Source organism: Suillus plorans, assembly GCF_016647745.1.
Source record: "Suillus plorans strain S12 chromosome Unknown HD556scaffold_110, whole genome shotgun sequence".
Taxonomy (NCBI): Eukaryota; Fungi; Basidiomycota; class Agaricomycetes; order Boletales; family Suillaceae; genus Suillus; species Suillus plorans.
Window position 1 is genome coordinate 96,401 of NW_024537494.1, and position 14,199 is coordinate 110,599.

Sequence of the window (14,199 nt, forward strand, 5' to 3'; positions counted from 1 at the left end):
GTCCACTACCGTACCCCATCCCAAAACCCATCTTCTAAAGCCTGTCAAACGCTGTCAGAAACAGTGTGCGCAGCCCATCATCCGACGCCTGAGAGTGAACCAGAATACAGCCAAGAAACGTACAATGAAACATTTCGAGCATGATGTTGCGCACTGGAAACGCAATGTTCCAGTCTTCCGTCTCAAAGGAGTGAGTCTCAAGGCTCTGGAAAAGCGGAAAAAAAATACTGCCAAAGACCAAGCTCAGGCCGTCATGGACGAGATGGTTTTGTGGGAGAGCGACGGAGCCTCTGGAGTTTTCCAGGACGAAGATGGAAATACCTTGGTGGCCTACTTTGCCCGACGACTGCATGACAACCTTGGGGTAAGCGATTATTCCCTTTGAAAATATGTTGACTCATGACTCTTGCAGAGCGCAGATGGGCCTACATGTTATACTCCTGGACCGACGACGCCATCTAGCATGGGACGGTCCCCAGCTTGTCTAGACCAGGCTGAAAAGGACGGTAAAAAGGTTCATTTTGACGGAATCAAGGTAAGAGAGCGCGCGCTTATGTTGAATTAGTACTGACTATAACATTTGAATAGCCAGACAGACTGACCAAAACTATGGTGGCCGCCCAGCTGTTGCTCAGTAAGGTGGGAGTCAAGAACTCTGGGCGCGACGGTCGGCATGACCAAGGTGACGCTTTAATGAGGTATGAAAAGGATGGGGAGGACTCTGGCGGCATGATCACGGCCTCTGAAGGTGAAAAGACCTTTACGCTCAACGGCGTTGAGTATCTATACCAGGACGACACGTTCGCGTCCGAGGCTACCGGAGTCTTGCATTTAGTCCACGCCTGGCCTGACCAGGGGCGTACAGCTACAAAGGTTCGTTAGCCCTCCCTTATGAATGCTTCGCCTCACCCAATGTCGCCCCAGCATGGCATTCACCCCTCTGCTGACATGGTGCATGGGTGCCGTGGCTCCCAGTATGTTTATCGTTACTTCAAGGATACTGAAGAGTTGGCGCTATGCTTGGCGGCTATGTTTCGTGCAGCCTTCCCTGAATTCTATTTGAAGTACGAAAGGGCTTTCAAAGCCGGTAAATGGACCGCGGTGGACCCAGGTCCCTTTTTGGGCAGGGCCATTGTGTGGAAACTTAATGTACTCCCACACCAGGACGGATTGGATGAGGGGCCGGCAGTCATATTCCCCATGGGGTATTTTTCTGGGGGGGAATGCTACCTTCCCGACCTGAAGATTAAATTAACGTGAGTCATAAGCTTAGAGTCTTAACGTAGGCTTATTTATATCAAGATACCGGCCAGGAGAAGTCATTATTCTGATGGCAGGCGCATTGTACCATGCAATTGGAAATTGGAGCCCCGGGGAGGGAGTCTCTGAAGAGGGAATCACCCCAGGGCGGGTTGGTAATGTCTGGTTTTTTCCCCACTCATCTTACGAAGTGTTGAAAGATAAACCCTCTGGTTGGGCCCTTGATCAAGCAGGCGGCGCTTTAAAGTTTGATGCAAACTGACGCTGTACTGTCCCGTCGCCATAGTTTACTTGTAACCTCTGACTAGCGACTGCTATCATTCCAATTTATGTATAGCGTCAAGTTCTATTTCTGATAGTGTTGTCATAAAGACTAGTATTGTGGCCCGTGATAGCTATAGCAGTGTCACAGTCATCCGAGGCAGCAGCAGCGTGTGCTGAAATGGTCTGAATATTCATGCTGGGACTAGGTGTGCCAGTGGGGGTGAGGCACGAGCGCCACAGAGCCCGAGTCACTGAAATTGGGTCACGTGGCGTCTCAGGAGATGTACGTCAGATATTTCTCGATTAGGGTGCGGTGAAAAATTATCCAGCCAGTTATTAACTGGGTTATTAACCCAGGAGAGGGCAGTTAATTATTAACTGACATTTTTTAACACATATTGACAGTCGGCACGTGATTTTTTCGTCCAAGCTATTAATATTAACTGGTCGAAAACAGGTGTTAAGTATTAACTATTCTTGATGAAAAAAATTCTGTGCGCTGGGCAATTTCACTTCCAGACCCATTCGCCATCAGCATCATCAGTGTCATCAATGCAAGCCACCATTTGCTCTCTCTTCTTACCTTTCGACACACTCCCTTGGGGTGGATCATCAGCGAGAATTTTTGTGAGTTCCGGCACTTCCAAGTCAATGTCTTCCTCGGCATCGAAAGTGGAATCACCAGGCATGTTTTCAATTTTGTCATTGAGCCAGGTATGAGTATCTTTCTCCGCAGTCCTTTGAGTTGGGATAATCAATGTTGTCACGCAAGCCATAAACAGACTGAATTTTGGTAGCCGTGTAGCACAGAACAATGTTGTGACAGGAGGAGAGGTACAAGTTGGTAGAGATGGGTTGCCGGATGATGTCGAGCATCATGTTGACTGTGGTATCACTAAGCCAGACATGTGAGGCAAGCTGCAACAGCTTGGAAACAGGAGCTGTGTCACGAAAGCCAAGCACATTGCTTTCCAAGGGGAGCTTTGCCATTAAAAGGTGAAAATCGGCTGCTGCAGAACTCGGAATAAGGCCATCATGAACTGTTTCGGATGGAACTGAGGTGTCGAGAATTGAACCACTCATAGCTGTCAAATCTGTAAGGAGGTCTGCGATACAAGCAAAAAGTTAGATCAGTAGAATTTTGATTGACATATCTATTATCCCAATCACTCCGTCGTCCGACACTCCGAAAAATGTTCCTGACATATTAGCATGATTCAGGTGCAACCCAATGGCTGGAATGACACAAATATGTCAGTATGAGATTCTATGAGCCTTTATCCACCCAACACGAGGCAAATCAGGACGAATTTGATATAACGGCATGCCTAGGATGCCATGGTAGGACATGGTACATTATTTACAGTTCTTGACCGGTGTCCCTCCAGCGTTGAATTATTTACAGTTAATAACCCGGTTAATAACTCGGTTAATTAACCGCTGTTAAAAACTATTGAATTTTTCACCGCACCCTATTCTCGATCCCATGACAAGGGAAAATTTGGTCATGGCAAGGGGCGACCGTTCTACCCCCAAGTTGCCGCGACGAAGCTGCTGCAGGTGCAGGCACTTGTTTTGCATCTGAGGAAATTTGTTCTCACGATCCAACTTTCCATATGCTGTTGGATACGTCGCATGTACAATGTACATGTATGAATGTATGACTTGTTCAGCTCCGAACCGGAGGTGATACATACAGTGTGGCTTGGAAGCTGGCACGGACGCCAATAGTTCGGGAGTAGAAAGACGTACTAGTACTCATCCGCCCTCATTCCTCCTCGTTGAACTCCTCATACCAGTTTGCATCACCTTTCCTCATGTCTCCATCCTCTGCTGGTATCCCCAACTGAGGGTTATGCCGCCCTTGCTTTGCTCATGGGTCCGCTGACAAACACGGAAATGTTTGGTATGTATATTCTCTTCAGTCGACACTGATTCTCATACTCATTTCTTCAAGGCGATATCTGGAGCTTGGTTGAAAGAAAACAATATCCCTACCATTTGTGGTGTGGACACACACGCCCTCACCAAGAAGATACGGGAGAAAGGTTCCATGTTAGCCAGGGCCCGTGGCACGATCCAAACTCTGACAATCTTGTCTCTGAAGTATCATTATCGGCTCCCCGAATTTTTAAACCTACAAAACCTCGTTTTCACCCAAATTCATCCACAGCTCCTTCGCCACGATCGCAGTCTCCCGCTCCTACTCATGTTGCATCTCCAATAGCTACTTCTCACTCGAGACGTCTAAGTGTGTTAGGCCAGGGCGTGTCCGTAAAAGATGGCGTCTCACATCAGTGAATCGGTGAACAGATGACAAAGCTATTTAAAGCAATATATTTTGGAGCATCACAACATTCTACGTAAATCTGCTGACCGCTCTCACATGTAAATGTTTGGCATTGTCGAGAAAAGACCGATTTAAAGGCACACCAGCGAAGTAGCATTATTTGCTGAGTAGGCGTTTCCACTAGGATGGATCTAAGAAAAAACGAATCGGTGCATGTTCATGAAGTTGAATACAGACCGAGGTTAAAAGGGAACAAGAAGGAGATTGTGATGTATGAAGGTGAAAGATATACTGGTGATGTCCATAGTAATGCAGATACATAGCGTTTGGTCCCCAAATATTATTTTGTTACTAGCTAAGAATGACCATGACCTGCATGTGACTTGTCCGAGGGTTCAAAGTGTAAGCTTATGTTGCAACAGGATAGTGGCGGTAGAGTCGTGCGTATGGCATTTTTATTTGCCAGCCGTCACTCACAGCAATACATCACATGAGGGACAAATAATATTACAAAGTATGTTACAGTAAATTTTATTTCTTGATGGACACCGAGTTGCACATTAGTAAATCGGTGAACAGATAAGAATGATATCAAATGTCAGCATGCAGCTGAAGACTAACAACTTGGTGCCGAACTCAAAACACTTTGAGAGAAATCTTCCTCTGGCGAAGCCTTCAGGAACCAACGTCATGGCACGTAATCGGCAAATGACCTTTATGGAGCAAGTCGGTGCATTCTGGTCAGCATTGGCAAATGTGAATAATATTCCGATGTTGATCAACTGACATTGTATATTCAATCAATTGGGGGGACTCCAATCATTCATGAACTTGATCCTGACAACAGGATCCTTAGTGTTTGAGGAGACGAAAAGGTATGTTTTAGTGACACAAACGACAAAATAACTTATATCCCCTTTGAATTTTGACCAATTTAACAGTAGTGGGCTATGAGCCGGCACAATATCTCACTTACCATTCAACAAGCAATACTGCGAACCCTACCAAAGCATAGCCTAATTTCCTGGATTCAGCCTGTCAAACACAAGCGGGTGAATCCACCAACTGCAGGCTGAATTGTGCTATGAGCGTGAAAACTAGAGAATGATGACAATGGCACGAAGTTCAGATAACGCAGGACCCACCACATCGTGACTGTATTTCCTGAATTCAGCCTGACAGACACAAGCGGGCAAATGTACCAACTGCAGGCTGAATTGTGTTATGAGTGTGAAGACTAGAAAATGTCACTAAGGGCCCGAACATCAGATAACGCAGAACCCACCACATTGTGACTGTATTTCCTGAATTCAGCCTGACAGACACAAGCGGGCAAATGTACCAACTGCAGGCTGAATTGTGTTATGAGCGTGAAGACTAAAAAATGTCACTAAGGGCCCGAACATCAGATAACGCAGAACCCACCATGAATATCGGAAAATACAGAGGTTGCCATGGTCTTGCTGTATCTCTTGAATTCATCCTGTCAAGCTTCATCAGTCCTATGGGCATGAACACTAGAAAATGCAGGGTCCCTGATGAGTATTAGAAGATATGTTAAAGTAAACGATGGATCGAGTCTCAGATCACTGACGCGCTGACGAATTTGTCTGTACTAATCCGATCATTACATTCCGATATTCAAGGATATAAATTCAAATTATGCTAGGGACAACGATTGCAGATGTGCAGGAACAAGTTTATTTCACTTGATTAATACTACTATTTAATAAGGAATCGTATCACAATTAAAGGAAAGTGGACACGAGCTCAAGCAACCTAATCAGAGTCAAATACAGCATCCTCCTTCTCCTGCCTCTGAGTAGCAAGAGCACTGACAGACATTCGCGAAACAACATCTGGCGTCAAATCCTGTTGGTGGTTCTTCCCGAAAACCTTTCTGCACAGGGCCTCAGCGAGTTAGCAGCAGTCCAGCCGAGCTAGTCATTACCCACCTGGTCCACCACTCAAGAAGTTTGTTCACCCTTCCTCATGCAGCCGGACCCGGGGCATTCTCAAAGAAGTCTACAATATTGCTCCAGTATATCTGATAATCAAAATCCCCATCCACGGTGCGCCAGGAGGTGATATTAGAAAGAGCAAACCGAATCTTTAAATTCAGTGTCAACTTCGTACTAGTCAGAGGGAAACACCAATACTCACCTGGCAAGCTGTATACGCGATCGCATGAGGAGTTACCTTCCGCATGCCTATAATCGAGGTGACACAGGTCTTGACTTTCGTTTGATCTGATTGCCGCTGGGTGCGTCGGTGGTTCTCAATGATATCGGCGCCATCGCCTTCGCCATCGACTTCATTGGCAGATGAGGGAGAAGTAAAGATCGCTTTAAATGCCTGGGATGCGATGTGTGATAAATTGGTTGGAAAAGTCAGGCCACTCACCATAATTAACAGCTTCGACTTCATGAGCCCGCGCTCCAGATTCTTGATGTCAGCATCGTAATCTTGATACATGAACAACGGCCACGAATTCTCAGACACAATAAAAGCAGCTGTACGGTCGCGGATACCAGCCCTGATTCTGCGCAAAATATCAGTATTATACAGTGATAGAAGACTATTACTCACACTGGGTCGTCCCACTGCCATTCCGCTGGGCAGAGCAGTCTACCACACGTGTCGCTCATGAAACCGCGACGGTGCTTGTCGGTGGTCCTGATGAGCGGAGTCGGACGACAATCATTATTCACCCATGAGGCAACAAGCTCTTTGAGAGTACCCGTATCGTCTCCACGAGCCGCGTCCGCACCACGCTTGAGCTAAATCATGGACATGAGTAAGTAGCGCGATGAAAACAGTTCGGAAGAACCTTTCTCAACATCTCTTCTGACTCCTCGTGTTCAAAACTTGCCAGCTTCTCGTGAATCCACGGTAGAGCCTTGGTAAGTTCAATGGAACCACGTTGAAGGTGATCTTGTCTGTGCCGATTTGGTAAATGAAGTACAATCATGATCAGCGGAGACAGGTACTTACTCGATATTGGCGTCTCCATCTGTATGTTCGCAGCGCCGATCATTTTCGGCAATCAGGTCCTCTATAGGAGTATAGAGAACAACCATACGGCGGATTGCTCTTCCCTGCGAGACGTAATAAGTTGTTTTCCTATGGGAGGTTAATTTCGCTTTGAGAATTTGAGAGAGCTCAAACCTTTGTTTTGTTGCCTTATCCTGCTTCAAAACTTCGACCTCATCCATCAAGGTGGCGATTCTTCATTTCGCCCTGGCATGAGGAGAAGTTGGGAGAGACAAGGAAACCTCCGGAGGCCCATGGTTGCCCGAGCGGTTCTCGGATCCCACGGACATACTAGGACCCAATCACGACAACACTTCAGATCCGCGACCGGCGCCTCCGGGAGAACTGGCAACGCGTGAAAATGGCGCTGGAAGTGAAACAAGGTGAAAAAATCTAGCATCGTAGAGGTCGCCTTTTAAACACCAGTCGTTTGTGTCAATGCCCTAAAAATGCATCGAAAAACGATCGAGCTCACCTGGTCAGTGGTAAAGACGCTAGTGGCACGTGACAGGAAGCGAACATAAGTTCTCGACCGTTTCTGGAGCCTGTTTTGGAATAGTTGAGCTCAAGGTGAAAATTCCCGACTTCCTAAGGAGGGTTCTTCGATGGTCTGTGTACACCCGGACCAATGGCCAAGTGCATGCATGACTTCCGACTCGGAGGTTGGCCTGCAGCAATATTAGTATTACATAACTCATAATTAAGTCACCAGTGCATGCCATCATCTGAACGCACCCTTTGAAAGATCATGATAGCACTTGATGGACTTCAATGCAAGTCCTTCGACATCCGATTCTTGGCACTTTCCCCGTCTCCAATCCAGTGCTTTCACTGCCAATTCTTTTCACGAGCGTCAAGAGATGTGGGCGAGCACGCCAAGGATAGCTTGGGAAAGTGGATTGCTTGGTAACCCCTTGCTTTGCTGGTAAAAGGGAGCTAACGAGAGAGAAGGGTACTGGCGCCAAGGAACGACCCCACAACGCTTGAGTTTAAGAACGCCTGCGAGACGTAGTAAGCGACTCGACTTCCCTCAATGAAACTCGGCGTCACAACAATAATCAAATAATTTATAACAACGTAGTCCACATCATACAAGTTAGTCGAATATTTAAATATTTATTGGTTGCATGATGGCGCTGGTGTGTGTGTGTGGGGGGGAGGTCGTCAGCCACATCGGATTCGTACTATATTTACAATAATCGACAGGACGTCATCCACGCAAAGCATACTTTCTGCCTGATGATTACGATCAGCATTGGAAAGACAATCAATATGATAATTGCATCACCTAGGGATCGGAGCTGGTGGACTGCCCCTTCACAACCTGAGGGGGATCTTCCTCTGGCAGACACAACGTCCGCGCAAGTCCCTCAATGTGGTCCAGCTGTACGTCAGCAACAGCGAATGTCGCAAGATCATGACTATGCAGGCCAACATTGAAGTCAACACTGGCTTCGAGTTCCTGCCGGTTGCCTCCGACCAAATGTCTTTGGAAATATGAAGCTTCCACGATGCTGCGGCCATATTCTAGAGCATTTTGCTTGAGAATACATTCAAGAAGCTTCATGCGTTGTAAATTTGACTCAATCTCCCAGGCTGTTGTCAGCACACGCAAGCGCATGGATTCACGAGTAGCTTGCTTCGCGACAATAGCCTGAGTGATAGTCTTTTGCGACATGCCTCTCAAGCCACATTCAAATATTTCTTTGCCCTGATATAATGTTTAGCATTATGAAGCGGTACACATGGCTAACATACCTCTTGGACGTCGGACAGATTCATATCAGTCTCACCAGAATATTTTCCAAGTGACCTGTGAACAAAACGGAGCTCTATTGCGTTAGGCGCATGACCCTGGCATGGGTCATAAGGCTTGAACTGTCTTTGTGCACGAGTCACAAGTCGAGACAGGTTACGCATGATGCCAGCAGGGGGCTCTGGAAGTACACGAAGCTCGTCTTCAAGCGATGAATTACTACTGGTGGTGTCATCGGATGATGATGATCGGTGGTGAGTGTATGTCTTGAAATGCTTGGTTTTTTGCCTAATATCATCATGTTGTACTTCAGTGTCACAAAATGGAGACTGGCCCAGGACAATGGGCCTTTGACAAGGCATGTCCATCTCACCAGTGGGACTCGACTGTCCGATAGAGCGAATTGGGAGAGGAGTGAAACAGATGGCGTGCATGCTTCAATGTTATTTAGAAACGTCACGATCAGCCTCAGGGGGTTATTATGAACCAGTCGACGGAGCTGGAAAAACTGCAGGTGATGTTTGTTAAATGTCAAAACAAGATTGATATTTTCTCCATATTAGGTACTAGGATAGCAATAAAATCCAATCGATGCACTGGCTCACAATTGCCCGTATGGGACTGAAATTCCCTCCATATTGGTACTAGGGCCGGGCGTGGGGGTGAAAGTCCCCTAGTTCTCAGAAGTTGTGTCACCCCCAGGCTAGCAGTTGCTTCTTCAAGCTTATGCAAGACTTCGAGGAGCCCATCTTCGTTACATGACGTCTTAAAACAACCGCATTCGGACGCAGCCATTTGTCATTATCTTGCAGGCTGCACGGCCAACATTTAAGTTCAAGGTACTGAAAATGTTCAATTGATTTCGAGTGGGAGAGATGGAGATTAGTATTGCGGACCGTGACATGGTGGGAAGTGCGGCACTACTAGAAGATGGGGAACGAGCTCGGGTGCTTGACTATGAATATGAATTTTATATTTGACAGTGAGTCACTTCGTTATGTGTCTTCTGATGCTCACACGTTCGCTAGCATAATCTGAATTGAGTGACTTACCATGTCTTACGAATCGACTATCAGTGCTGCGTGGCCCAATGGAATTCGTGCTTGCTATGCACATAAGACCCACCCTGGTTGTCTGCTACTAGCGAGGAACAAGCAGAGCAGTAAGTACCCATCAATTATTATTATTACTGTCCTTTTTGGTCTACAACACGGGACTTCCTGTCGGGCAAGGTTGCATAGTACAAGCACTTTCACCGGATGGACAGATAGTTGCGGGCAGGAAGATGGACGGAAGCGTTCAGCGGTGGGGCACCAACTTGAACAGCAGAAATATGATTGAAGACGTCTGGATGGCTCATGGCCGGGAAGTCATAGAGACAGGTCTCCTGGCTTCAAGCGGGTGGCTCGGGTGCTTCGAATGCATGAGTCATGTTCCCGGTGTGTGTCAATGAAAATTCAATGCGTTTTTAGAGGTGACGGGGTCGTATAAGTACACTGACAGGTGATTGGTTCGTCCCATACAATTCTAGGCAACCAAAAATTTTCGGGCAAGTAGCAGGTGTGTTAGACTCGGACGTAACCATCAAATCACTCGCTTGGCTTAAGTTCTCAACTTCTGTTTTTGGTTCCGCTGCTTTGGCACACAAATCCCAATAGAGGGATGAGCTTGGGTCACATTTGGGCTGCCACCTCAGACTTCTGTTTTGGAACGTGATTCATTATGTCAGTCTAATTGCTTGTTTCTAGACCTGGACTGCCGCGTAGAACTCGCCAGTCTATCGGATGGAGTCGCTGCATTATCTTGATCGTCTGGGTCAATTTAACTCATCTGACTATTCTGGTTTAATGGCCCCTATTACTCTCTATGGAGGCAATGGGGCGGCCTCGTTCAAAGGGAGTCGTAAGTCAATTTGATCATGACCTTGAATAGAATCCTACTAAAGAGTATGCAGTCGTATTTTAAGTTCAGGCTACCGTTCGAGTCAGGCTGCCCAATTTCTAGCCATGATTCCTCCAACGAGTCACCAGTGGCAAGTCAGTCACGGTGTCGATGAACAGTTTGAGACTCCTGAGAGTACCAACTACGGCGGGTCTCCAGAAATGACTCTCGGTGACTCGGACTTCGAGGACGATCACAGTCACGGTATCATGGAAAGCGCGTACTTTGACACTTCCACAGCGCATGCCCTGAACAATTCGGACTGGCAGCAGTCGTGGTGGTGGACAAGCTTAATGGAGTCACCACCGCCGCAGGCTGATCAGGATGACGACTTCTCGTCCATGGCACTAGCACCTCCCAACTACGCACATTTTTACAGAGAAACCAGGCAATCTCAGCCTACCCCCTACTCTCAGGCTTCTGAGTCAGGTGGATTTGATTGGGATGCTGAAATAGCAGCAGCAGAGTTGTATTACAACCAGGCTGGTTTTTTTGATGCACCTGCCGCAACCAGTGGAGGTCACTTTGCCCACGACCCAGAGATGCCGCAGGCTTCGGGAAGTTCACAGAGAGCCGGTCGTGAGATGAACTCCTGTCTATCTACCACACGCTTCGATCCTCCACCGCGATCAAATCGATACATGCCTTATCCCATCCCAGCTAGGTTTCTTCGACCTCCTGCTATCCCTATTCCCACTGATCAGGGTGACATGAGTGAGGGGTCTTCTCACTCTCTGATGTCCACCGTGCCCTTTTCTACCTCGATAACACTACCGCAGCTTGTCACGGTGATACCTCAGGCCATACCACCACCTGTGGTACCTCAGACCCTACTGCTACCTGTAGTACCTCAGGTCCTACCACCGCCTGTGGCACCTCAGATCCTACCACCGCCTGCCGTACCTCCTGTGGCACCACCAGCACCCACAGACATCATATTTGGTCCTGAAGCTGTGACACGGGTGCAGTCGCTGGCCCGGGAACATATGAAGACCTGGATAGTCGAAAGTTCCTTCCTAATGACATTGAGAGCCAGTGCAACCTTGGCACGACAAAGTCTCAACCAGACTGTGTTGACTTATAACAATCGTAAGTGCAACAACTCATCTACTCAATACCGATAGCTGATACCGAGAGCAGCTGACATCACCGAATGGAGCAGGGGTAGCAAAGCCCAAGCACAAATAGCCATAATGGCCAACACCGTCAAGAATCTACGGGACAGTATCAAGAGCCTCGTACGGATCCATGTTGTTTTGGCTTACAAACTACACAAAGTGTTGGCCTTGCAAACGCAAACGGAGATAGGGATCATCATCCAAAACCTCCTTCAATATCACAACTTCCTTTACGGAGAGATCAATGTGAGTGACTGGGTCTCGTTTTCTTCACAACTGTAATTCTTATGGCGAGTCAGGTGGGAGGACGACTTGTAAGAGTGCCCTTTGGGCACCCCGCAGTACGGGACTTCATGAGACACCTGCTATTCCATGATCTCAATTATCAGCGCTATACAGGTGGCGCAAGAAACGTACGAGCCCTGCTGACGATCACATGTACACTATTTGCGTGGGCATTAAATCAATTCTCTACTGGCATTTTCATGGACGACTCCTTTGAATTGAATGCCCCCAGGCGGGCATATCACAATATGCTAATTAATCTCTATGATTTCATGTCGGAAGAGCAACGCCTTGCGCTGATCGCAGACATTTACACCCGTGGGGGGTAGTAGAAGTTGGCTTAGGCGAGTCGCATGCTTGACCTCAGTGACTCGGTGTACTTAATCTTAATACTCAAATAGCGGCGGCCCCAGCTCCGAGTCAGATGAAAGCAGCTTCAATGTACTACATATTTTCACAAACTACAATGATGTACATGGTTTCTTTACTACTGTTACATCATGATCATTACTACCTGTTGGACCAGTCACTAGCATGAATTCGTTGCAAGATTCCCGATGACCACTCAGGCTGGCCCGTGCCAGTTCTGTTTCCTGTGGGAACTATTACCATATATTGTCATGTGCCGCGGGCCAGACTCAGACATTCATCTTGATAGACTTCAGTCCGATCACGTACTAGTATATTCGGGACGACTCAGCTCAAGTTGCAGCCGCGTTCTTCCAAATCGATTCCATCCAGACTCAAAGTTATCATGATTCTGATCATTCGAGCAGACTTGACTTTGCAACCGGGCGGGTGCGACCATCCGTATCAGAAAATGTGCGGCTGTCACGATGTTTAAGTCCGACTTACCGTACTAGTAGGGGTTCGCTGTTCTGTGCTGCTGTTACTAGTACAGTGGTGCTTTGTGAGGCATGACAGGCGAGTGTCGACGCGCAGCTTACATGGAATATGACTCACTGGCATGTCTTCATTTTTCTGTTAGTCCCAGGTGAGGTAAGTTCCAGCCTGATCTTGGCATATACTGTAAGCTTACTTCCTGCAGATGTCTCAATCGTTTTTCGAGCCTCTTTTGTCCAAGCTATGTCGTCATCGGTTGTAAAACATGGTCAACGGCATTCTGTGATCAATTTCGACGTCGGACTCCCGGAGGAGTCATCGCCGCTTCTGCAAAGAGCATGATATAAGTCAGGTGTGTTGAATGCGACTTGAAGTTCGGAGAGTTGGCAGTTTTTAGGCATCATGACTCGAATGTCACGGTCCCAAACTAGGATCAATTCACTTTCAAGTTCGACCTTTGCCCGTCAGCGCACTCGTATGCAAACAGCTGCATTTCTACTTGGTATCTGTCCAAACCTACCCGATGCCAATGACGAAGACTTCAGCCGCTGTCATGCATGGTATGTGATTCATACCATGTCAGATATATATAGAGAGTGATAAGGAAGATATGAGAGACTGTCTAGCCCTCTGTCACTGAGTTACCTTTCTATTTTTCCTTTATTTCATTGTCTTGTATTTTATTTCTCACTTTTCAGATTTATTTTACCTTGTATTTTTATGAGCATGTGACCTTCTGTTTATTTCTCATTATTTATTTTTATTTGGCTACTTTCAGCCACAGATTTGTTTGTCAAAGTTTTGTATCTCTATTTATTTCTGACTGTTTATTTTTATTTGGCTTCTTTCAGCCACCAGATTTTATTTGTCAGCACATCATGTGACTGGGGAATATTCTGGTTTGTAACATTATTTAAGCTGACTCAACATGTTTAGTCATGATTGGTCATGCTTTGTAACAACATTCACATGACTCATCATGTTTTGTCATGATTTGTCATGCTTTGTAAATTCTTTGTAAGATTACACTGTATTTGTAATGTACTTAGTAATAAGCTGATTCATCATCTGGTTTGTAAGCCACATTCTTACCAATCCATCTGATAAATCATGCTTAGTAAGGGGGTTCCCAAAAGGTATAAAAGGACCCCATTTTCACCCATAAAATATAACTTCCCATTTTTCATTCTTCTCTCAAACCGTGTGAGAGTACGTAAGAATAAAAGTGCAGGCAACATGCCTTGAAGTAAGACTAAGACACATCATTATTCTATTCTAAAGTTATATACTACCTTACAGGGGTTGACTATATAACTTTCATTATCGTTATTCTACTCTAGGTTATATACTACCTTACAGGGGTTGACTATATAACCATCGAACAGCTCTCATTCTAAGCTTTACGTGTA

General features: G+C 46.4%; 5 protein-coding genes across 5 annotated transcripts; 2 read left to right on the forward strand and 3 right to left on the reverse strand.

Moving 5' to 3' along the window:
- Positions 1–807: 807 nt before the first annotated feature.
- HD556DRAFT_1221406 (uncharacterized protein) lies at positions 808–1,498 on the forward strand (the record flags this gene model as incomplete). The annotated part of the gene is made up of 3 exons (XM_041296813.1): positions 808–873; positions 925–1,256; positions 1,303–1,498. Coding segments are annotated over 3 exons (594 nt in total), but the record flags the coding sequence as incomplete, so codon positions are not given.
- A 535-nt stretch (positions 1,499–2,033) lies between these two features.
- HD556DRAFT_1314251 (uncharacterized protein) lies at positions 2,034–3,174 on the reverse strand (the record flags this gene model as incomplete). The annotated part of the gene is made up of 3 exons (XM_041300903.1): positions 2,034–2,262; positions 2,309–2,630; positions 2,991–3,174. 3 exons carry the CDS (start codon positions 3,172–3,174, stop codon positions 2,034–2,036), a joined length of 735 nt encoding a protein of 244 aa, XP_041152961.1.
- A 2,630-nt stretch (positions 3,175–5,804) lies between these two features.
- HD556DRAFT_1450702 (uncharacterized protein) lies at positions 5,805–7,029 on the reverse strand (the record flags this gene model as incomplete). The annotated part of the gene is made up of 6 exons (XM_041307807.1): positions 5,805–5,924; positions 5,978–6,169; positions 6,218–6,356; positions 6,404–6,594; positions 6,645–6,753; positions 6,809–7,029. The coding sequence occupies 6 exons, from the start codon at positions 7,027–7,029 to the stop codon at positions 5,805–5,807; spliced, it is 972 nt and encodes a 323-aa protein (XP_041152962.1).
- A 1,106-nt stretch (positions 7,030–8,135) lies between these two features.
- Positions 8,136–9,398, reverse strand: HD556DRAFT_1314253 (uncharacterized protein; the record flags this gene model as incomplete). Its single annotated transcript, XM_041300904.1, has 4 exons — positions 8,136–8,558; positions 8,606–8,891; positions 8,977–8,989; positions 9,209–9,398. 4 exons carry the CDS (start codon positions 9,396–9,398, stop codon positions 8,136–8,138), a joined length of 912 nt encoding a protein of 303 aa, XP_041152963.1.
- Positions 9,399–9,656: 258 nt separating this feature from the next.
- Positions 9,657–12,091, forward strand: HD556DRAFT_1314254 (uncharacterized protein; the record flags this gene model as incomplete). Its single annotated transcript, XM_041300905.1, has 7 exons — positions 9,657–9,765; positions 10,076–10,106; positions 10,135–10,163; positions 10,380–10,505; positions 10,575–11,633; positions 11,685–11,908; positions 12,062–12,091. 7 exons carry the CDS (start codon positions 9,657–9,659, stop codon positions 12,089–12,091), a joined length of 1,608 nt encoding a protein of 535 aa, XP_041152964.1.
- Between the last annotated feature and the right edge of the window lie 2,108 nt (positions 12,092–14,199).